The sequence below is a fragment of the Rhinoderma darwinii genome, chromosome 7, assembly GCF_050947455.1.
Source record: "Rhinoderma darwinii isolate aRhiDar2 chromosome 7, aRhiDar2.hap1, whole genome shotgun sequence".
NCBI lineage: Eukaryota > Metazoa > Chordata > Amphibia > Anura > Rhinodermatidae > Rhinoderma > Rhinoderma darwinii.
In genome coordinates, this window is record NC_134693.1 from 34397290 (window position 1) to 34422742 (window position 25453).

Below are 25453 nucleotides of genomic sequence, written 5' to 3' on the forward strand. Positions count from 1 at the left end.
GAGAAGAGCATGAAGTTTTATATTGAGCACCAACCACACATGAAGTGACCACCAAAAGAAATGGGAAAGAAGTTCTTTAGTCTTTTCAATGCCTAGAATATAATTATGGACTAATTTTAATACATCCTCAAGTCGTGCTATTTCTGGTGCATACAAAACAATGAAGTCACATCCAGAATCCATCTTTGAAGAAGAGATGGACATTCCTTGGAGTATCACTGAGAAATGAGTCCTTTTCATATCCATCCTCAAGTAGAGTAAGAAACGCTAAGTAGTTCGAATTAGAAAGAAGTACCGCAGCTTCTACAAAGTTATTTTCAGACAAAATTGTGTGTCACACTTGTCCACACACATCCTGGATAAGACATCAGCTTTACAATTTTTTGAACCAGGTAGGGCTGGGCGATTAGGACCTAAACCAAAATCATGATTAATTGAACACGTAATCTCGATTACGATTAGTTAACGAAAACTTAGGCCACACCCTTTGGCATGCTACGCCATTGAATTCATATAAATCCCTTGAGCCTGATGTACATAATATAGCCAGACACTGCCCCCCACACAGTATAAAGCCCCCCCATAGCTGCCACCTCACAATAGAGCCCCCCACAGTATAATGCCCCATAACTGCCCTCCACAGTATAATGCCCCATAACTGCCTTGCACACAGTATAATGCCCCCATAACTGCATTGCACACCGTATGATAGCCCCAGAAGTGCTCTCCACACAGTATAATGCCCCCATAAGTGCCTTCCACACAGTATGATGGCCCAATAAATGCCCTCCAACCAGTATAATGCCCCCATAACCGCCCTAAACGCAGTATAAAGCACCCCCATAGTTGTCCCCACACAGTATAATACCCCCATAGCTGCCATCCACAGTATAAAGCCCCCCCCATAGCTGCCACCTCACAGTATAATGCCCCCATAGCGGTCTCCACACAGCCCCAAGAAAATTATTTTTTAATCGATAGCAGTTCTTTATTTACGATATAAGGCCTAGTTCACACTGAGTTTTTTGCAGGCAGAAAATTCTGCCTGGAAAAATAAGCTACAGTTTCTTTGCACCATACGCGTTTTTGAGGCGTTTTGTTAGGCATTATTTTGACCTCTTTCTTCAACATGCAAAGGAAAAAACCGAGAGCGTTTTTTCCAAAAACCGCCGTGGCCGTTCAAGGCATTTTTTTTCCATCTGCCATTGATTTTAATGGGGTTTTTGAGGCGGAAAACGCCTCAAGATAGGTCAAGTCGCGTTTTTTTCCCTGCAAGCATTTTTTCCCGTTCGCGCTGCACCACGTTTTTGGCATGGCTTTCAACACGGTTTCCAGGTAAAAAAACGCGCAAAAAAAACTCTGAACAGGGCCTAATAGTTTTTTCAGAAGACATTCGACAAGAATAAAGCACAAGAATGCACCAACATCTGGTCTCCTGACCACTGAGACAGGAATGCCGATACTGCAGAATCAGATGCATCAACCTCAACAGTGTTCCTTGAAAGTGAAAGGATTAATCTGCTTCCCTCTCCCCCACCCATTATTTGACTATTAGGGTACGTTCACACGCTTACTAAAAACGTCTGAAAATATGGAGCATTTCTCAAGGGAAAACAGCTCCTGATTTTCAGACGTAACGCTTTTTCCGGACGTTTTGGAGTTTTTTCTATAGAGTCAATGGAAAACGGCTCAAGAAGTGGCATGCACTTCTTAATCGCGGGCATTTTTTTACGCAACAGTTTTTAAAAACGGCCGCGTAAAAAAACGGCCCGTTGGAACTGAACGCCGTATAAGGCCTTATTCAGATGAACGTGTAGTATGTCCGTGTGACGGCAGTTGAAACAACAGCCATCACACGGACCTATATAATTCAATGTGACCGTTCACACGGCCATTGTTTTAACGCATCGTGTGACAGGTCTGTTTAAAAATATGACATGTCCTATTTTTTTCACGCTTCACGCATCCCTTCATAGACTCTAGTCTATGGGGAATGCGTGATATCGCATCCCACAGGGCAGAGCACGGATGCACCTCGGACGTGAAAATGGCAGTTTTTCACATCCGAGATGCGCAACGCCCGTGTGCATCTAGCCTTAGGGTATGTTCACACGGCTTATTTTCAGCCGTTTTTCGAGCCGTAAACGTCCAAAAAAACGGCTGAAAAAATTGAAACTTAATGTCTCTAAACATCTGGCCTTTGATTTCAATGGGAAAAACGTAATTTCGTTCCGACGGGGCATTTTTTTCACGCGGCCGTTTGAAAAAACTGCGTGTAAAAAAACACCTCGTAAAATGAAGTGCATATAACTTCTTGAGCCATTTTTGGAGCCGTTTTTCATTGTGTCAATAGAAAAACAGCTCCAAAAACGGGCTAAAAAAACCGCATCAAAAACGGCAGAAAATCAGAGGCGGTTTTCTCTTGAAAACAGCTTCATGTTTTACAGACATTTTTAGTTTAGCATGTGAACATACCCTAAGGATTTAGGTTATATGGTGATCTATGTGTCTCCTGTTTTTCCATCTAAAATTTAGTCAAAAGGATTGTTCTGCTGTCTGCCCTGATGAAGGAAACCTTTTTCTTAAACTACCAGTTCTGAGAGGCTCATAAAAATATACTCCGAGTTAGGCCTTGTTCACATGGCGTGTATGATGCGTTTTACTCGTCAGAAAACGCATGCTTTAAGCTTCCCATTGACATTGTGATGGATGGTCAAATTGCTTATATTCTCTGTATTAAATTACATTATGAATTATCAAGCAGGATGCCGGATTATGAAGATATGCATTCTCCATATTGTAATGACCTTTTTCTGGTTCTGCTTGAATCACAAAGAAATATGTTACTTCAATATACTGGTAGATGGAAGTCTCGCAGAACGCCTAGACCTGAAATAATCATCATCAGGTTTGTAAGGGTGGTCAACACCACCGGGGACTTACCTGTCCGGAGCCCAGTGGGATGGCGTCGGCAGCTGGCAGTCACTCGCGCATGCGTCGGGACTCGCGACCGGAAGTGGTCAGAAGGGCGCGAGGAGACAGGGCGAGGGACGCGCGACCTGAAGGAGAGCGAAAAGGGGAAGAAGAGAAGGGAGAGAGGAGCGGCGGAGAGAATCGGCAGTGGAGAGAAGCGGCGTCAGGAAGAAGGAAGCGGAGGAGACCCGGTCAGGACGAGTTTGTCCAGGGAGAGGCCGCAGTGAGTACCCAGCCCCCAACCCTGCAGCCACCAGCAAAAGTCGCCCAGCAGCCACCCGCACCAGCCGTGCAGATGTCCAGCAGTGCCGGGTGTACAGCCGTGCCGGGTGTCCAGCCGTGTCAGAGGTTCAGCCGTGCCAGGTGTCCAGCTGTGTCTGAGGTTCAGTCGTGCAAAGGTTCAGCCGTGCCAGGTGTCCAGCCAAGCAGAGGTCCCGCCGCGCAGAGGCGTGCAGAGGTCCCGCCGCGCAGAGGCGTGCAGAGGTCCCGCCGTGCAGAGATCCCGCCGTGCAGAGGTCCCGCCGTGCAGAGGTCCCGCCGTGCAGAGGTCCAGCCGTGCAGAGGTCCAGCCGTGCAGAGGTCCAGCCGTGCAGAGGTCCAGCCGTGCCGGGTGTCCAGCCCTGCCGGGTGTCCAGCCGTGTCAGGTGTCCAGCCGTGCAGTGTCCAGCCGTGTCAGTTGTCCAGCGGTGCCGAGGTGCAGCAGCCAGACATTGGAATCAGCCCCAAGGACGAGGGAGACGACGCTGAGGAGCACAGGTACTGGATTTGTTTTCCCCTGGCGAGGACAAGGAAGCCCAATTCCCGTAATCGTGCACCAGAGACTTGCCCACATGGAAAAGACTAAATAGACATTGAGCGGCACACTTCCACGTCCCAACCTCCCGCCCACGGCTATCACATGCCGGGCACCGGCACCCATTTATGAAGATCTGTGTGAACTGAAGTCAAGGTTCCACCCGAAGAAAGAGATCCAATTCTGATTTTCTACAGTAAAATTAAAAGTTCATCGGTGTCGTATCTACTGTTCACTACTACAGCACCCACCTACAGGTTTGTAATTAATTCTCTTCATCTCAGTATTTCACACACATATTTGAAATCATCACATACACTTATGAAGACCTCCTACATTTCTATTGTTTGTAGGGCAGGATTTGCAGGTGCTAGAAAGATCACGTGACCTCAGTGGGAAGGTACCCTATGACGTATTTTCAGTCTACGTGTGGTTGTTCCATGAAAGGTAACACCCTGATTAGAGGGTACGCCCTGAGGGTATATTAACTTATGTATCTTGATAATAAATGAGAATATTGATTGAGACAACAGATTGCTATTGTCTTTATTGATCTCCAGGTGCACTGCTGATACTTCAATTACCATATTGGAATACCACTTGACAAAGCAGAGGGAGCCCATTAGAGCACCCATCCCAAAAGGTGCTAACTGGAAGGGGTTTCTTCGACAACATCAATGGGAAAACCCATTGTAGTGCATACGGCACATTTTTTTATGTGCCCGTTTAAAATAAAAGCAGCATCAGGTCAATTATCATCGCGTAAAACGTGCTGAATTCCCATAGTCAATGGGAGTCCTAATGACGCGTCCAAAAACCGAGACAAAGACGCGGCCAAAAAAAGCCTATACTTTAAAAAGCACTTTGCAGAAACGTTAGCATTTTTTACGACTTTTTTTTGGAGCGCCATGTGCACAAGGCCTTAGAATATAAAGTAAAACCTCTTTGAGATGACCATCCAAAACTACCGCATAAAAAAAATTGGTCTTTTATATAATGGAATTGAAAACCTGTCACCTTCTCAGAGAGGTGATAATTTGGAGATGTTTCACTGTAAATTATTTCAGCTTTTTACCATGAATATCTTCAGCAGGCTGAATAGTCTTCTCAAACTCAAATTTCGTTGGTGAAGATTGTGGAATTGCAGACTTCTCTAATATGTTTCTAGATTCAATCAGGGAGATGTAAAATTCCTCCAGAGGCTCAGAGATAAGTTCTCCATCATTTGTTTTCTACAAAAAGGTGAAATAGTATAGTTCAGTGTGAAGTTTAGATCACCTACTACCTCCCAAAATACCACATTTGTAGATACTAACCTCTAGCTTGGGCTTCTCCTCCTCCTGATCTTTACCTAAGTTCTTTGAAGGTAGTTTTAGAGCATCATTAAGAGAAGCTGTGCTCCCAGAGAAAGTCCACTTTTCATCCCACATATCTTCACCAATAGGAAAGTCTTCTAAGTAGGGTAACTCCGGCTCAACCTCCTCTTTAACCTATAAATACATATATAAAGACAGATCTATAACCATATCCTAACTTTTGTCCCATCATTAAATATCATATTTATTGTAAAGAGCATTAAACTGAATAATGTCTGCCATTAACATGCTGTTAAAAAATTATCCAATTAAATTACAGTTACTTATGTAGTATGGTGCCACCTGGTGTTCAAAGTGTATAGCAATGTGCAAGTCCACCTAACGAGCAGAGTGCTAGTGGACAAGCATGTTCAGTCACTCTCCCTATAGCCCGGTCTCTGTATAGCGATCCTCTGTTCACTGCAGATCACCCAATAAAAATAGATTTCTGCCCTGCTTGTCAGGGAAGGAGCAGAGCCTCTGCAGTAGCATGGCAATATAGAGGAAGTGACGACTCATTCTCAGCTTGTTAAGACTGAAGCTCAGAATCGTGACAGCTGGTATGAAACCTGCACATGCCCACTCAGCTTTTATTGTTTTATTTAAAGTGTAGCGAAACGTTTGACAAACTTCTGACATGTCAATATGACATGTCAGACATTTGGATTGGTGGGGGTCCGAGCACTGAGACCCCCAACAATCGCTGGAACGAAGCCGCTGAAGCACTCGTGTGAGCGCTCAGCCGCTTCGTGTCTGTTCGGCTTTTTGCGGAAATAAATGTATCGTGTACGGACTCAATAGAAAGTCTATGAGCCCGTACTCGATACATCGGCTTTCCGGAAAAAGCCGAACAGACACGAAGCGGTTGAGCGCTCACACGTTTAGATACACTTTAATTACATTCTTATTGGTTTCTAAGGGAGTGCATACTGTGAATGATATGATACACAGTATTTATCTTCACTATTCTGATCCCATGTTACCTATCTGCAGGGGAAGTAAGAAGGGACTTTGTCAACTGCCAGAGGGGGAAAAAGACTGATTCAGCTTGGAGCCCCTCTCCCAGAGTGGAGAGGGAACTGCACACAGTTCAGCCAGTGTGCTAGTTAGTGTAATGCACTACTACTTCTATTTCAATTAAGCATTTAAAATATATTTTAGCAACTGCTTTTTTCAACTTCACGTTCCTTCCCTCATCCTCTTTCTCTTGGTCTCATATTGGGATCTTGTCACCCTGCCAGTATGAAGTAGAACAAAACGTAAACACATGGAGGTGCTGCTGGTGTCTGACAAGCATGTGTTTCTGCACAGCAGACTTCAGCCTCGTGTCCACATGGATACTAGATGGACGAACATAGTATGTACTATTATGATGGAGGTGTAAACCCCAAATTTATCTTATACTTTTTGCCTGTCTCATATTGCGCAATATGTCTTGCAACTTTATGGATGTTTAGATACATATAAAGTTGAAGATTGAATACAATTATTAAATTGTTTCATATCTAATTGCCATGCCATAAAATTTGACATTAGGAACTACTTTTAGGCCAGGATCACGCACGCACGCACGCACGCACTGTTTCAGTCTCAGTTTTTTCTTTATACACAAAAGAAAGGAGATGCTTCCGTTTTTACTGTATGCCTTTCCTTCCTTTTGAATCTACTTCTGGCTTTTGCTCAAAAAATTGATCCAAAAACTGGGGAACAAAAAACAAACTGAATTAGCTAATCTCTACTAGTAATACTAATGCACTTTCATGGATTGTCAATCTCCTGTATAAAATGTACATTGTATCTATAATTATTTCTATTAGATTGAATATGTGAGCTTAAACATGAAATCACAAATATGACATTTCAAAAGTCTTGAACATTACGCTCTACTTTATTCCGCTCTCAACATATGTACTTCAGTAGGGGAAGTTATTTTTAGACCCAGAACAATCCTGTACGGATATACAGAACATTTCTCACAAGAGCTATTTGTAGTAAGAAAGGGCTTTGCTATAGTAAGTGTAAAGTGTAGGTACACCCTATATGACTAGTAGACTTTTGCAACACAACAAAGGTATCGCCATTATCAAGCGTCCAGATAACATCCCAAAATTAAACGACAGTCAGAGACTTAAAGAGGCTCTGTCACCACATTATAAGTGGCCTATCTTGTACATGATGTGATCGGCGCTGTAATGTAGATTACAGCAGTGTTTTTTTTATTTAGAAAAACGATCATTTTTTACCTGAGTTTGACCGGACTTATGACCTATTTTAGCTTTATGCTAATGAGTTTCTTAATGGACAACAGGGCGTGTTTTACTATATGACCAAGTGAGCATTGTAAAGTGTATGACGCTGACCAATCCGCATCATACACTTCTCCCCATTGATTTACACAGCAGATAGCGTTCTTATTACATCACTATGTGAAGCCACATAAACCCACTATAACGTTAATGAAGTGTCCAGACAGTGAATATACATTACCTCCAGCCAGGACGTGATGTGTATTCAGAATCCTGACACTTCTGTAGAGTCTGTGTGATATTTACAGCAAGGCAAGAATAATCTTGCGAGATTACGCTGTAACCTGTCATTTAAAACGAGATTGCCTTGCTGTATATCTCACAGAAACGCTACAGAAGTGTCAGGATTGTGAATAGACATCATGTCCTGTCAGGACACTTGAGTAACGTTATAGTGTGTTTATGTGGATGCACATAGTGATGTAATAAGATCACTATATGTCATGTACATGAATGGGGAGAAGTGTATGACGCTGATTGGTCACGGATTGGTCAGCGTCATACACTTCTCTCCACAACGCCCACTTGGTCAAAAAGTAAAACACGCCCAGTTGTCCATTAAGAAACTCATTAGCATAAAACTAAAATAGGTCATAACTGCGTCAAAAAAGATCACTTTTTGAAATAACTAACACTGCTGTAATCTACATTACAGCACCAATCACATTATGTACAAGATAGGGCACTTATAATGTGGTGACAGAGCCTCTTTAAAAGGGCTTTGCAGGCTTTTTTAAAAATACAAATCAGATCTATACAGACACACTAGTCCTTATCAATGAATTGGAAAATCATCAAAGTGTTAATTTATATCAGTAATTCAATTCAAAAAGTGAAACTCATATTATATAGATTCATTACACACAGAGTGATCTATTTCCAGTTAGATAAAAGGCTAACAGTTAATAAAACCCCAAAATTTAGTGTCTCTGAAGATTAGAATATTAAATAAGCCAATTTCAAAAATGATTTTTAATACCGAAATGTTGGACTACTCAAAAGCATGTACAATATATGCACTCAATACTTGGTCGGGGCTCCTTTTGCATGAATTATCGCATAAATGCTTTGTGGCATGGAGGCGATCAGCCTGTGGCACTGCTGAGGTGTTATGGATGCCCAGGTTGCTTTGATAGCGGCTTCAGCTCGTCTGCATTGTTGGGTCTGGTGTCTCATCTTCCTCTTGACAATACCCCATAGATTCTCTATGGGGTTTAGGTCAGGCGAGTTTGCTGGCCAATCAAGCACAGTGATACTGTGGTTATTAAACCAGGTATTGGTACTTTTGGCAGTGTGGGCAGGTGCCAAATCCTGCTGGAAAAATCTCGGTCCCAGAGTCTGGAGGAAGAGCGGAGAGGCGTCGATCCAAGTTGCTTGCGGTCCAGTGTGAAGTTTCCACAGTCAGTGATGGTTTGGGGGCCATGTCATCTGCTGGTGTTGGTCCACTGTGTTATATCAAGTCCAGAGTCAATGCAGCGTCTACCAGGAAATTTAGAGCACTTCATGCTTCCCTCTGCTGACAAGCTTTATGGAGATGCAGATTTCATTTTCCAGCAGGAATTGGCACCTGCCCACACTACCAGAAGTAGAAAAACCTGGTTTAACCCCTTCACGACTGCCATACGGCTATATACGTTCTAATTGCCGATGCCCCGTGCAGTTAGCTCGTGTATAAACGTTGACAGCCTGGAACGGGTTTAATGAGTGCAGTGCTGCTTCAGTTTGAGCAGCACTGCACTCTCATATCAGCGGGGGCTTTGAGAGCCACAGTATACACCCCCAACTGTAGATAGTGCCACCCACAATCCCCTGTAGGCAGCGTAAAACCCTCTGTAGATTGCGCCACCTAAGCTCCCTGCAACATCGGAATCCCCGGCCAGTGCCACCTGAACTGGCTCTAGGAGCAGAATCCCCCGGTGTCTGATCGCACTGGCAGGGGATTCTGCTACTGGAGAAGCCCCTGGTGTCACTATCCATATATGGACAATGACGTCAGCGGCTCTCTCTAGGAGTGGAATCCCCGATGTTAGATCGCTCTGTGTCGGGAATTCCGCTACTGGAGAAGCCCCTGGCGTCACTATCTATATATGGACAGAGACATCAGGGGCTTCTTGTAGGAGCGTAATCTTAGGCCAGAGGGATTGCGATCCTACAGGGAGCTACAGTGGTGCTATTTACAGGAAGGTAGTGCCATTTATGGGGAAGGGGGGGTGGCACTATCTGCAGCAGGGAAATTGCTAAATAAAGGGGGGGTGTTGCTATCTACAGGAGGGGTGGCGCTATTTACAGGGGGTGTGGTGCTATCTACATGGGTACTGTGGCATTATATTGGCACTATATACAGGGCACACTGTGGCGCTATCTACATGGGCACTGTGTGTGGCACTAGGAAGGCACTGTCTATGTGGGCGATATGGCACTATCTACAGTGGTATTGCGTCACTATCTACATGGGCACTATGGTGTTTTCAGGAGGGTGGACAAAAAACCCTAACGAATAAAATTCATCCATTTTTTTAACGTCCATGAAAAAGTTAAAAACGGTCAGACGGCCGGGAAATGGATTCAAATTTTGAGACACATTGATGCAAAACAGCCTCGAAAAACTGACAGTTGATTCGTTGTTGACTGACATTTTTTTCATGGTCCTTTGTATATAGCCCTCTTCACTCTCCCCTCACAGCGATCCAGGGTGACAGAGAGAAGAGGACTAATTGTTACAGAACTCTACAGTACATTATATATATATATTTAAATAAAAATTACAAAAAGTGTTTTTAATTTTTAGTGATTTGTCTGCTTATAATACAAATTAAAAACACTGAATTAAACTAATCTAGAAAATGAAAGCCTCATAAGTCTAGTAAAAAACAACCAAAGTGGAAATGGTTGTGATATACAAAGCGGTTCCAAAGATATTATCATTTAAAGTGCATATCAAAAATTTAACCTTGACACAGGGGCAACAATGACCCTTGGTCATGAAAGGGTTAATAACCACAGTATCACTGTGCTTGATTGGCCAGCAAACTCGCCTGACCTAAACCCCATAGATTCTCTTTATTGTCAAGAGGAGGATGAGACACTAGACCCAACAATGCAGACGAGCTGAAGGCCGCGATCAAAGCAACCTGGGCTTCCATATCACCTCAGCAGAGCCACAGGCTGATCTCCTCCATGCCATGCCGCGTTGATGCAGTAATTCAAGCAAAAGGAGCCCCGACAGAGTAAGAAGTGCATATACTGTACATACTTTTCAGTAGTGCAACATTTCGGTATTAAAAAAATCATTTTTGAAATTGGGCTTTTTAAATATTCTAATTTTCTGAGACACTAAATTTTAGGTTTTCATTAGCCATAATCAACATTATTAGAAAAAAATGCTGGAAATAGATCACTCTATGTGTAACGAATCTATATAATATAGGAGTTTCACTTTTGAATTGAATATTGAAATAAATTAACTTTTTGATGATATTCTAATTAATTGAGAAGGACTAGTATATATAATTATACAACAATTAAAAATCATCAACTAAAAAAATCTGGTCTAGATCAGTGGTTGTCTTTTGGAGAGATTTCAATTTTTATGTATATAGAATTTAAAGCAATTCACTGAAAAGTAGATCAAATTTACAACATATCACTCAAAAATGCGATACATACTGATACAAAGGTGGGTTAAAACACCAGTTCCCAGCAGGATGCAGACAAGCCACAATGCTACATAGAGGGAGATTGCACAAGAGCAAAATACTGCCGAACATCCACTCACACACCTCCCGCTCATGAGGGGTTGGGTGCTTAGTATTATCATTGCACACAGATAAGGCTTTTTTTTTTTTTTTAAAAAGGTGCCAGTCACATGATTACGTGTACTGCACCATGCTGGCTACCAACTTATTAATTATGCCCATACTATTAGATTAGGCAGGCTACCCAGCACCTTCTAATTACACCCACATAGATTGGAGCTTTTCTGCATACTGCTGGGAACTGGTGTTTTAATGTTTCCTTGTATCAGAAAGCGTAGCCTTTTTCAGTGATGTATATACACAGAATTTTAACATCAAACACTTAAAAGCAAGACATTCAACCAGGAGTATGAATACGAAGGACCAGTGTTTTTCTTTTATAACAGGAAGTGCAGCACACAGCATTGAAAATATCAAGCCCTCACTATGTTATGAATGCAATTGTTTACATATTTATTTGTCTTTGTAAAATTGCTGTAAATAAACGAAATTATACAATTTATTACATTTATTGTACAATACAAGCTTGTCCTTTTGTTATTTCACCAGATTTGCCATCTCTAACCGTACTGGTTTGCAAAACACACAACTGCAGAATCCTGCATTACTTATTTTTTCTGAAATGTTTATAAAGTTGATCTGTTATACCAAAAAAACAATCATTCCAAAAAAATTAAAAAAAATGAAGTCATATAATTGCCCAATAAAATGTGAAAGTCAGTGGACACCATTAAAAAAAAAACTAAAAAAAAAAACCCACCACAGAACACATCCTAAAAACAAACGTGAATCACATCTGTCTGAATATATTATGGGACACATACTCTAGTCTGCAATACAGGTTCTTGCAGGTGGACTTGCAGAGATTCTGCTGTATTACTTTCACTCTGCCCTGAAGTATCTTGGGATGCTTCTTGTGACTGCTCCGATGACTGGATTAGATAGTGCACAAATGGATTACGCGACTGTAAATTCTGCAAAGAGCGAAAAAGCAATATTATTTACTTGTGGAAATCTAATCCTGGGTACTAATCCAGCACAGTTATAGGAGATGGATTCGGATAGTTTGTTTCTCACCTCTTTATATGAAAATTGTTTTGTATCCCCACTAAAAATACCAAACTTCCCTCAATCTATACATACGTTTTTTTGTTTGTTTCAATGCTGGTTACGAATTTTTAGATCACTGACCCAGGAGTATGTCACTTTGAAGCTTTTCAAACCTCAAAAGCCAGACACATGTAATAGCTTTCAGCTGAAAGCAATTTTACCCGACTTTATCAAACATTCACGCCATTTTAATGGACAAAGCATGCATGTTTATTTCAATGGGAAGGGGGAAAACAAAGGATTGTACATTTTGAACTACAAAATGCCCATTTCTTCTTTCACCCGATAATTGCCTTCTGAGGTTGTTGGGAGGCCCCCATACACAGTGGGTAATCATTGAAATATGTTAAAACCATCATCGCAAAAACTATAAAAGCATCCCTAAAATATTTATTTATAAATTATCCAAAATTTCTCTTGCCTTGTAAAACCCAGGCTCTTGGGAAACTCTTGCAAGTCCGGCATCAATCAAGACTTGGTGGAGGTAAATGTCCTCATCAGTTGAAGTATCGCAAAGAAATAGGCACAATTGGTCCGAGACATACTGAAGTACCACTCCAATCATAGGGCCACGTGCACATTGCTTTTGGAAACTCTTAATGGCTTCAATTGACCATTGATCCTACAAGGAAAAGTGATGACCTTTAATTAATAAAAACATAAAAGAAAAATAAAAGTGGTCTGTGTAAGGACTACAAACTTATTTGTCACATTATTTACCTCAACTGGCTTCAAGTAAACCAGTGCAGAAGGCACTGCCTGGGCTGGTAACGTCATATAACATGCTCTGGTAAAATTAAAATAAAATCACAAGAGCAATAAGGTGAGCTTGTTTAAGCAAAGCATAATAGATTGAATTACAGAATGAAAACGAATAAATCAGCACTAGGCTTACATAGAGAAAAACAAACAAACGGATGGAGAGAAAAATTTATTAAATAGCTGTGTAGAAAATCTTATTTACACACAAGCATGTCACATTGCAAGTTCTTACTTGAGAAATCGCAGCCAACGTCTTTTAACTGTGGCCAAAGTCCCAAAGTCAGGATGGAACACTTGTACTTCCTCAGAACTGATAACCGCATGAACGATCACTCTGTACCACCATACATCTCCATCTACTCTAAGCGCATAGATTTCCCCAATGATAACATATTCGTCAGGCACAACATACCGGCTAGACACACATTCATTTGAATAACACAATCTAAAAGAAAAAATAAAATATACCATATATTTAATAATAGTTTATTATTATAAAAAAAATTATTATTAAATCCTCGTTAAATATACTACTAAACTAAACTGATGTCAGCAACATAGGGTGGAGGAGTTATCATTGGCTGATTGAACGCTCCAGATGGGGCAGCAGTTCCTCAGAGCATAGTACACTGTGTATAGCTTGAAGAAGGCATCAACAGTATAATCGTTCAAAGATCTACAGAAGTTGTCAATTATGTAAAAAAAATAATTATTGTTCGATTTCTTACCTCATTTCTATCATCAGGTCTTCTAGCTTCTGAGAGGTGTCTTTACTATAACACCGGATGTAAAAGTTACTTGGAGAAGTCACATTCTCCACATAAACTCCAATCATGAAGCCACGTTTCATACGAGATAAACTACAAAGCTTTTGCTTTCTCACTGCATCAGGAGGGATTTCTTGTTGAGGGACTAATACGGACACATCCAGAAAACTCCACTAAAAGTAAAACATAACAAAAAAAAATTATTGCATTAAGTATCTACTAACACCTTTGGGATGAACTAGAACAGAGATTGCGAACCAGGCCCCCTCATCCAACATCAGTATCTGACCTCATAAATGCTCTTCTGGACGAATGAGCAAAAATACGCAGACACTCCAAAATGTTGTAGAAAGCCTTCCCAGAAGAGTAGAAGCTGTTTTAGCTGCAAAGAGGGGGGGGGGGGGGATTTCATATTAATGACTATGGATTTGGAATGGAATGTAGGTGCAATGTGTAGGTGTCCCAATTATTTTAGGTTAAGTACTGGAGGGGTCTATATCTCACTCAGTCTGCTAAGATGGGTGAGATAAAGGAAGCTAGGAAAGCTGGGATTCCCCATCAAACACAGTTTGCTGAGGCTTTTGTTAAATGTGTTCTGGGACTGGATTTCTATGGAGTGGCAGGTAGGTTTGGTAGTAGCACCAGTCATTCCTTTTCCCACTCCAGTACAGCATTACCCCTAGCCCAGTTAGCTCAAGTAAAGCTATTCGGCTCGTTGCTGAGCCATAAAAGCTCTGCATTTAGTGCAGAAAGTCAGAGCATGGGAATCCACACAGGGATGATGTGCAAAGCCTGATTCAAGGACCACTGTACTCAGGATTTGTAATAATAGGTGGGGAAACCTGTGATTTAACCCCTCCCCCCTGCATGCCTTGTGGGCCCTGATGACCAAGCAACTTTTTTTGTTTTTCTATTGTCACATTCAAAGAGATATAACTTTTCTTATTTACACGTGGACATGGCTGTATGAGGACTTGTTTTTTGCGGGAGGAGTTGTATTTTTCAATGGCACCGTTTTGGAGTATAGAGAATTTTTTTTAGTAACTTTTTTTTGGGGGGGGGGGGGGGGGAATATAAAAAAAACAAAAAACTAGCAATTTAGCCATTGTTCTATGCATTTTACATTTATGCCGTTTGCTGTGCAGTGTAAATAACATGCTACCTTTTATTTGATGGGTCAGTACGATTACGGCGATATCAAATATGTATAGTTTTTTTATGCTTTACTACTTTTGCAGAATAAAATCACTTTTGAACTAAAATAAATTTTATTTTGCATCGCCGCTTTCCAAGAGCCATAACTTTATTTTTCTGCCAATGTCGCCATACGAGGGCTTATTTTTTGCGGGACTATATTTCTACCATTTTGGGGAATCATATATGTGTAGGTTTTTATATTATTTTTACACTTTTACTAAATAAATGTAATGTTTTTAGTTTTTTTTAATGTGTACTTTTTTATAAATTTTTATTTCACATTTTTTCTGTCCCACTAGGGGACCTCACTATGCGATCTTTAGATCGCAAATATAATGCTTTGGTATACTTCGTATACCAGAGCATTACTGCCAGTCAGTATAAAACCGACAGGCATCTATTAGGATGTGCCTCTAGCACGTCCTAATAGGTATATTGCCAGGGCCAACCTGGGGGCATTGGTTAGGCCCCCGGCTGCCATGGCAACCCATCAGATGCACAATTGAATTGGCGGGCCGCCGATGGGTGACAGAGGGAGAACCCTCCCTCTATAAACAACTCAAATGCAGTGGTTGCTAATGACCGCGGCATTTGATGGGTTAAAAGGCCGCGATCAAAGTAAACTTCGATGGCTACCGTTGGAGCAGGAAACCAGCTGTCATCAGACAGCCGAGCCCCGGCTCCAGTCTGCACGGGATAACCGTGCAGGTCGTTGATCAGGCCGCCGTGAAAAGGCGACTGTCTAGAATAAAGCCCCTTAATGACCGCCGTGAAAAGGCGTATCGGCGGTTATTAAGGGGTTAATTAGTGCCTAGACGGGCAAGATGTTTGTTTTGTTTACATGCAGAAAGTATTGTATGCTGGATAAGCACTTGTTTATTTTGGACTGCAATAATAGAATTTTTGTACTTACCAGTAAAATCCCTCTCTCATTGAATTCACTGGAGGGACACAGTACCATTGGTATAGGCCGCTGTCACTAGGAGACTGACACTAGGTTAATATAAAAGTGTGGCTCTGCCCAGTGGGCTATAATCAGCTTCTCAATTTGTACCAAGAGCAGTAGGAGAGAAGAAAAGGTTCAACACAATAGGTTTCCAACGGGAAAAACAACCTCAAGAAACCAAAAAACATAAAATTAAAGAAATAGGGCGGGATCTGTGTCCCCCAGTGAATTTAAAGTAAAAGGGAATTTACTGGCAAGTAGAAAAATCCTATTTTCTCATTAAAGTATTCACGGCTGCGTGCAACACCATCCGACCCAAACTTTCATCGGGGGAAGCCAAGGAATGGATCTGTTAAAACCCCTAAAAAAGGTATGCAACGATGCCCAGGTGGCGGCCTTACAGACTTGAAGGGCAGAAGCCTGATACTGCACCGCCCAGGTTGCCCCAACTGCCCTAGTAGAGTGAGTAGTGAACTGGAAGAAAAAACAAACGGATGCCGCTAGCAATGGTGGCGTTTGAAGCTGGGCCTCCCTTATGAGGATTCTCAGGAACAACAAAAAGGGAGTCCGTATTTTGGAAGGACTCTGTGGCTGCAACGTAGACCTGAAGGGCTCGAACAACATCCTGACAGTGTAAGGCACGTTCCCTCGGATGAGAAGGCTTTGGACAAAACGAGGGAAGGACAATGTCCTCATTAAGGTGGTAGGAAGAAACCACCTTAAGAAGGATGGCACCAGTCACAGCACCACCTTGTCCTAATGGAAAACCGTAAGCGGAGGTTTGCACGACAAGACTGCCAGCTCAGAAACTCTACAGATAAAAGGTGATCATCACAAGAAAAACCACCTCCCAGGATAAAACCCTGAGAGAAACCTCTTCCCGCAAAAGGTTCAAAAGTGTCAAAGACCAGGTTGAGATCCCAAGGCTCCAGAGACCAGTAAGGCGGAGCACAGTGTGCAACTCCCTGCAAGAAAGTCTTAATTGGAGAGCAGAAAGCCAAAGTGTGCTGGAAAAGAAAAGATAGGGCTGAGACCAGCCCCTTTAGGGTAGCCAACCTGAGCCCCTGATCCAAACCCATCTGGAGGAAAGCCAGAATACGTGGGATGGAAAAACGGAGAGGGTGGAATTTTAAGTGGGATTCTCACCCCTTAAAATAAGCCAACCACGTAGGATGGTAAATCCTTTGGGATTGAGTCTTCTGGGCCTTAATCATGGTCTGAATGACCGGATCAGAGAAACCTCTGAACTTCAGAACCGCTGTCTCAACAGCCAAGCCGTCAAACGCAGCCAATGTAAAGCAGGTTTCAACATTAGACCTTGGGAAAAGCGTTTGCGCAGCTGAATAAGCAGCCACGGGACGTATGCCAACAGGAACATGAGATGGCCAATCTGGCGTCGATAGAATGGCTGGAAATCCTGCGTCCTTGAATTTCTTCAGCACTCGAGGCAATAATGGAAAAGGTGGAAAGAGATAAGAGGCTGAAAGACAACTAGGGAAGAACTAGATAGACGGCTCCAATGGCTCTGGGATCCCTGGTTCTGGTGACGTAGTCTGGACATTTGTGTTTGAGGTGAGGGGCAAAGAGACCCACTTCCGGAAAGCCCCACCTGAAGGCAAATGCGGCAAAATATCTCAGACCATTCTCCGGGGTCCAGACGTTCCGGTCTCAGGCACTACTGAGATTGCGGGGACGTTTTGTTCCGCCCAGCATTGAATCTTCGTGGCTTCAATTCATACGGCCCTGCTTCTTGTACCTCCATGATGATTGAGGTATGCCACTGTAGTTGTCAGCCTGTCCCGCATGGGAAAACCCTGGATGTCCAAGGAGACATTGCCAGGAAGATTGCCCTCAGAACCAAGATATTGATCTGGAGCGGAGCTTCTGGGTTGGATCAGGTTCCCAGGACTGTGAAATGGACGAAGATCGCCCCCCTCCCAGTGGAGGGTTGTGAAGGGCTTTCCCTGAGAAACGTTGGAGGATGACATCCACCACAGCAGTTCCTTCTTGACTGAGGAAGGCAGACTGATCACCAGATCCAAGGAGTCCTGAGACTTGTCCCAACATGATAGCATTGCCAGCTGTAGAGATATTGGGATTGAAACTGAGCAAATAGGACTGCCTCGCAGGTTGAGACCATCGTCCCCAGGACTTTCAAGCAAAGGTGGATGTAACAAGGAGCATTCCTGTGGAGTACTGTTACTCCCTGTCTGAGGGTGGTGATCTTGTCCCTGGGTAAGTATATCTTGGCTGCCTGTTTATCCAGGACCATCCCTAAAAACTCCATAGGACTTGGTGAAGTTGATCAGCCATCTGAATCCACGAAGACAATCTAGGGTAATGTTGAGATTATCCAAAATTGTCCTGTTTGGAAGGTGCCTTCAGCAGAAGGTCGCCCAAGTATGGGATAACTGCTCTCCCCCTGAATCTGACGAGAGCCATGGGTAACGCCATGACCTTAGTGAAGACCCTTGGAGTCGTGGCCAGACCGAATGAAAGACCCACAAACTGGAAATGCTCGGAACCCGTCACGAAGTGCAAGAAATGCTGATGTACTTGTGCAATGGGGACATGGAGATAGGCATCCCTGATGCCTATTGAGGACAGGAACTCGTCCACCTCCAACGAAGCCACGACCGATCGCAGGGACTCTATGCAAAACCTTTGGATCTTCACATGTCGGTTGAGAAGTTTAGATCCAAAATGGATCGAAGGGATCCATCCTTCTTTAGTACTGAGAAGAGATTTGAATAAAACCCCATGAACAGTCCCGGTGTTAGCACTGGAACAATTATTCCTTGTTGGAGAAGGCTTTAAATGGCTGGAGAAAAAGCTTGGGCCCTGGAGGGGCACCGAAGAGGCGTCAACAGGAAAAAACGTCTGGGAGGGAGAGAAGAAAACGCTTAAAATGTAGCCTTTGGACACAACCTCCCATACCCAGGCATCTGATGTTTTCGAGCCATGTCTCCCGGCAGGAGAGCAGCCGCCCCCCCCCCCCCCCGAGGGGGCGGCTAGGGTGAGGCAAAACCTTCAGGCCGTGGAAGCCCGCTGGGCCAGAGCAGGTCTGTTGTGGGGCTGACAGGAGTTTCTAAACCGGAAGGAGGACCTCTGCGTCCGGAAGCGGCAGGACTCACGTGAGTTTTGTTTCTGAAGTGGAGTCGAGTGCAAAAGTGAACAAAACCACCTTTATCTTCTGGCTGAGGCAACTAGGCCGCGCATTTGACGAGGTTGTGGCAGTAAAGTGCTCCTTCCTCCTGTTTCTTTAGAAATTATTTGGACCAGGTCAGGGCCGTAAAGGAAATCCTGGGCAAAACGGAAGTGCGAAAACCATCTTTCTAGAGGCACCAGCACTGATAATATATCGATGACCTATCTAGTGGATAGGTTATCAGTTGTCCGGTAGTAGACAACCCCTTTAAAACTTGAACTGTATATATATTTTCATTGCCAACCGCCGCATATGCACAGATCCCAACAATATGTACACACACACACACACATACACACACACACACACACACACACACACACAGTGGTTCAGTCCTGTATATTACACAATATACCAAAAAAAAAATTAATTGGCCACCCTCACCTGGAGCAGCTATCATGGCAGAGGTAAAGAGCAGCACAGAGCATGTAGTATAACCGCTACTAGACAGCAAATCAGTGTATGCACTTCAGTAATACAGGTGTTTTACCAGAGAAATGTCCATGCTGAGTGGCTGGATCTTGCAGATGGTGGATTAGTACCTAAATATTCCAAAATCTTAAAACAGGGAAGAGCTTCCAGGTACAAGGAGATATATTCTGAAATATATTCTTTGACAAGTTATGAGGAAGGACGAAGTACACGTCTGAAACGCGTAGGCAACTTTCAGAATATATCGCCGTCGCGGCGATCCTGGCGCTGTCTGCGGTTGAAACCTGCTGAATGGTGAGCTGGAAGATTCCTGCATAAAATTTCTTTACCTAAATATTCCCTACGCATAGACTATAAACATCCGAGTGGTCCGCAATTAAATCTGCAGCGCCGTTCTAGAACGTCCTGCAGAGTTGTACTTTTTTTCGCTCTGTGGCGGCATTTAGCTCTGTGATACAGTGGTCTCCAGACAGCTGACATCACGGAGCTCTGCTGATTTGTCTCTGGGCATGTGATCATTGTGACAACCTGTCACAATGATCACAATACTATCCCCATTGGTGGCGCTTCCCCATACTCACTTTTTTACAAAATATGGAAGCCTAACATGTTCTGAAAAAAAAAAAAAATGACCAAATACGTGTAGATTGACGAGTAATAGAAGAACAATTCGCTTTTAAATTGGCACATGGCTAAAACTTGAAAATGGGCTGCTTTAGATGTTCTGTTGAATTAGGTTTATAAAAATGTCTGGAAACTCTTCCTTTAAATACTAGAATGTCATAATAGAAAGTCATACCAAGCTCTTTACATCTGCTGGAGAAATTATCACTGGTGGTTTCAACCTCTCAGATTTCTGTGTAGAGAAATTCCATCTTGAAGTGGAGTCATCGGCAGCAAGTTCTCTCTCATCTAGAAGGACAGCGTATAAAAACAAACATTTTCTACCGGTTTTCTTACAATAAGGGTATAACGACATTTGGAACACAACAGCAATTTATTAATATCCAACCGACAAAGAATTGATGCGGTGCACAATTTTCCCTCCGCAGCATGCACTGACTGTTGCGGAGAAGAAGCGGAATTTCACTGCGGATTTCAGCCTCTGCAATGCAAAAATCTGTGGCAAGTCCGCTGTCTTTTCGGCAACGTCTGAATTACCTGTCAAATATGTAAATGTTGGTGCAGATTCGTTGAGTAATTGCCCCAAATCTGCACCAACATTTGCAGCGGAAAAACGCCGCCACGTCTGGACGTGCCCTAAAGATGCCAAACTGCGTTCGGAGCCTTCCGTTACAGCCTCTCCAACTAGTAAAGGCCCAGCACATAAAAGGTGCTCAAATGTTGATCTGGACATATTGCTTTCTCCAGACAAATACTCAATGTGACATTTCCCAATTCCTTCTTCTGATGCTCCTATCACGGTGGATACATTGAAGGGAATGCCGGTCCTTCTACAAAATGGTATCAACTACAGAGTGTCCTCCTTACAGCGTAAACTCCAACATCAATGCTATTGGTGACCGCACTGATCATTTAGAGCGAAAAATGGAGGACTTCTCCTCAGCACATAATGAATTGTGGGGAGAGGACTACACAACAGGATGAGATCCTCTTGTTACAAAACAGTAACGAAAACAAAAATGCCCAAACGACGTCAAATCACATTTCTGATACTGAAAAATGTAAAGGCAAGTTAAAGTGTATGTTCACAAATGCCAGAAGTCTAGCAAGCAAAATGGGGGAGCTGGAGGCCTTGGTACTGGAGGAACATATAGATATAGTTGGTGTTTCTAAAACATGGCTAGACTCTTTACATGACTGGGCTGTAAACCTACAGGGTTTTACACCGTTTCGGAAAAAAAGGACAAATAGGAAAGGCGGTGGTTATGTCTGTATGTGAGAAGTGATATGAACGTGAGTGTGAAAGAGACAATAGTGAATGAACATTGTGAGGAGATTGAAACCTTGTGGGTGGAATTACAAAGGGAGGTATACACTGAAAAAATTACATTTGGTATAATCTATAGATCCCCCAATATAACTGAGGAAATGGATGATCAGCTATATAAACAGATGGAGCGGGCTGCACAGGCTGGTATTGTAGTGATAATGGTAGATTTTAATTACCGGAATATTAATTGGTGTCATGGTTCGGCTTCAACTGCAAAGGGAAGAAATTTCCTCAACCTGTTGCAGGAAAATTTTATGGGCCAGTTTGTGGAAGACCCGACTAGAGGTGAAGCTCTGTTGGATCTGGTCATTTCTAATAATGCAGATCTTGTTAAGAACGTTAATGTTCGCGAAAACCTTGGTAACAGTGATCATAATATAGTTATATTTTACCTATTCTGTAAAACACAAACACAAGCTGGGGGGCAAAAACACTTAATTTCTAAGAAGGCCAATTTCCGCAGGACGAGGGTTGCAATTCAGGATATAGACTGGGAAGAACTAATGTCAAATAATGGTACAAATTATAAACAGGAGATTTTAAAATCTACTTTGGGGAATTATAGTGCATTTAATCCTATAGGTAACAAGTATAAACAACTAAAATTAAACCCCACATCGCTTACACCTTCTGTAAAAAGGGCAATATATGACAAAAAAAAGGGCATATGAAAAATTAAAATCTGAGGGTACAGCTGTAGCCGTTGTAAATTATAAAGAGCTTAATAAAATCTGTAAAAAGGTAATAAAAATCAACAAAAATACAAAATGAAAGGCAGGTGGCCAAGGATAGTAAAACAAATCCCAAAAAATTCTTCTTAAAGTATGTAAATGTAAATAAGCCAAGGTCCGAACATGTAGAACCCCTAAATAGTGGTAATGGGGAGTTGGTCACAGGGGATGAAGAGAAGGCAGAGTTACTAAATGGGTTCTTTAGCTCTGTATATACAACAGAAGAAGGAGCAGCTGATGTGGCTGGTGCTAGTGCTGTTAATATATCAGTTGATATACTGAATTGGCAGAGTGCAGATATGGTCCAAGCTAAATAAAATAAATGTGCACAAGGCCCTGGGACCAGATGGGTTACACCCTAGAGTTCTTGCTTAGTTCAGTTATTTCTGTCACCCTCTCCATAATATTCAGAGATTCTCTAGTGACTGGAATAGTGCCAAGGGACTGGCGCAGGGCAAATGTGGTGCCTATTTTCAAAAAGGGCTCTAGGTTTTCCCTGGATAATTATAGACCAGTAAGCTTAACATCCATCGTGGGGAAAATGTTTGAGGGGCTATTGAGGGACTATATACAGGATTATGTGACAAAAATAGTATTATAAGCGACAGCCAGCACGGTTTTACTAAGGACAGAAGTTGTCAAACTAACCTGATCTGTTTTTACGAGGAGGTGAGCAGAAGCCTAGACAGAGGGGCCGCTGTGGATATAATGTTTTTGGACTTTGCAAAGGCATTTGACACTGTCCCTCAGACATCTAATGGGTAAATTAAGGACTATAGGTTTAGAAAGTATAGTTTGTAATTGGATTGAGTATTGGCTCAAGGACCATATCCAGAGAGTTGTGGTCTATGATTCCTACTCTGAATGGTCCCCGGTTATAAGTGGTGTACCCCAGGGTTCAGTGCTGGGACCACTATTATTCAACTTGTTTATTAATCATATAGAGGATGGGATTAATAGCACTATTTCTATTTTTGCAGATGACACCAAGCTATGTAGTATTGGTCAGTCTACGGAAGATGTTCGTGAATTGCAAGCGGATGTAAACAAACTAAGTGTTTGGGCACCCACTTGGCAAATTAAGTTTAATGCAGATAAATGTGTGGTCAACAGGGTGGGGTGTGTGGGGAGCTATCTGCAAGGGGCTGTGTGACAACATGAAGGAGTGCGCCTTCTTCAGACTGCTCTCTCCTCTCACGAGGGAGCTACAGTGCACAGCGGGACACAGATGACAGTCTCGGGGGCCGCGTGTTTGGGACCCCTGAACTAGACTGTCATGATTCGTTCTCCTAGCATATTAGTTCACTAGTTCATTAAGTTCAGTTAGTTCACAAGTCACATGATACATTCCCAATCAACTTCCCCAGCACATACTAGTGGAATGAGAGAAAATAAATATATCCTAGACTTTTTTAACTGGCAAAGTGGCGATTGTGTATTACGATATCTTCCGTTCCCTGTAAGAGAATATTTTCAAAAGCAGGGCAAGTAGTTATAGAGAGAAGAAACAGGACACACAACATCCAAAGGGGGACAAATCCTGTTTTCGAACCATATTGTTTAATTTTAATTTGTTATGCGAGTATATATGTGTGTGTATATATATATATATATATATATATATATATATATATATATATATATAAAGTTAAACGTTCCAAGGTGCCCGTGTATATTCTATGTTTCCAATCACTTCTCAACAGTGTCACAGAGCTAGAGACACAATGAACTAATCTTTTGAATGAACTGGGTCCCAATGAACTAATCCCCAAAATGAAATAGATTTCCTGTCACTATCCCCCACTGTCTTGATATATTTCAGCCTATATGTTTTACCTTGGCGGTTATCTCTAGTTATACTTACGTGGGGGTATCTCACTGATATTTTTCTTGATATTCAGTGTATACATTACTCTTTGGTATTTTATATACCTTGACTATATTATGGTTTTGCCTATATAAGGTTCATACCATACCAGGGTGATCCATCCTCTCTTTTTATGTATTTGCAGGTCTGTGTGTGTTTTCTTACATCTTTTTACATTATGTGTTTTAGCTATGAATACCCATTAAAATCTTGACTTTTATTAAATGGTTTTGTCATTTTCCTGCATGATGCTCATTGGTTTTACGTTATTTACTACATGCACTGTGGATGTTTACTCAATGTGCTCAATAAAAGACGTGTACAACGGTTTGTGTATTTGTGAAAGTGAGTCAAATATGATTAAGTGATTCTATTTTGTATGAAGAATCCATGTTATAGTTTGAAAGATCTGTTTTCTCTGTAAGACAAAACTTATGCTGGAACTACCTGGGAAATCAGGTGTTTACCATTTCTTATCAAAGTCTGTTATGAGAAATAGACGTGGTGACGTGAAGCTGTAAGATTGTCTTGCTCATTATTTCTTGCGAGAAACCGGTCTTATCTTGTGATTGGCTCAGCTCTAGCTAACTCACCAGTTGTCAGAGACAATTGTAACTGCAAACAAACAATAAACCAGACAAGGATTTTTGGGTATACAAAGCATGTCCGTGGGTCTCTTACTTCTCTCCGATATAACTAATGGATTGGATCTGGGCAAGTGACTGAAGGGTGTCGTTGACACACCCATCTAAACCTTCAGTCTAATATATTTTGCACAGGATTGTGTCAACAGTATTAATAGTTTAGTTAGATTGTGTGGGTCTATAATTGTAACTTGGAAAACATTCAGACCACATTTTATTAGCAGTCAATGCAGAAATCCAGGTACACTTCGGGGCAGTTCACACAGAGTTTTTTGGTGCCGATTTTGACACGGAAACCGCATCAGAATCAGAGCCCGAAAAAAAAACTGGGAGGCGGAAGAGTTTTCTTGCCGCTCGCAGGGAAAAAAGCGACATGCTCTTTATTCCCACGGTTCCGTCTCTGACATCCCATTGAAATCAATGGGAGGCAGAGAAGCTTTTTTTTTTTTGCCCATGGCGCGCAATGGCCGCAGCCTGAAAAACGCTGCATGAAACGCTGTGGCAAGGAAGTGGAGGCAGCTTAAAATCTGCCTCAAAATTCCTGAAGGAAAGAAGCCGCATTTGGTGAAACCCAGAGTCCTGCGTTCCACGTTTTTATCTTTTGATAAGCGATGTTTTATGAAAATTGTGAGTATATAGAATGACTAGTTTGC

At 42.2% G+C, this 25453-nt stretch overlaps 1 protein-coding gene across 2 annotated transcripts in view; it reads right to left on the minus strand.

Annotated features, from left to right (window-relative positions):
- TDRD5 (tudor domain containing 5) overlaps nucleotides 1–25453 on the minus strand; it is a 56117-nt gene that overhangs the window by 3276 nt on the left and 27388 nt on the right. For both annotated transcript variants that reach the window (XM_075833151.1, XM_075833150.1), the window contains exons 8-15: nucleotides 20404–20516; nucleotides 13783–13994; nucleotides 13287–13499; nucleotides 13013–13079; nucleotides 12714–12914; nucleotides 12007–12156; nucleotides 5083–5256; nucleotides 4842–4998 (exon numbers count right to left, since the gene is read on the minus strand). In XM_075833151.1, coding sequence (XP_075689266.1) covers nucleotides 4842–4998; nucleotides 5083–5256; nucleotides 12007–12156; nucleotides 12714–12914; nucleotides 13013–13079; nucleotides 13287–13499; nucleotides 13783–13994; nucleotides 20404–20516 — 1287 coding nt within the window. The remainder of the gene's footprint in view (nucleotides 1–4841; nucleotides 4999–5082; nucleotides 5257–12006; nucleotides 12157–12713; nucleotides 12915–13012; nucleotides 13080–13286; nucleotides 13500–13782; nucleotides 13995–20403; nucleotides 20517–25453) is intronic.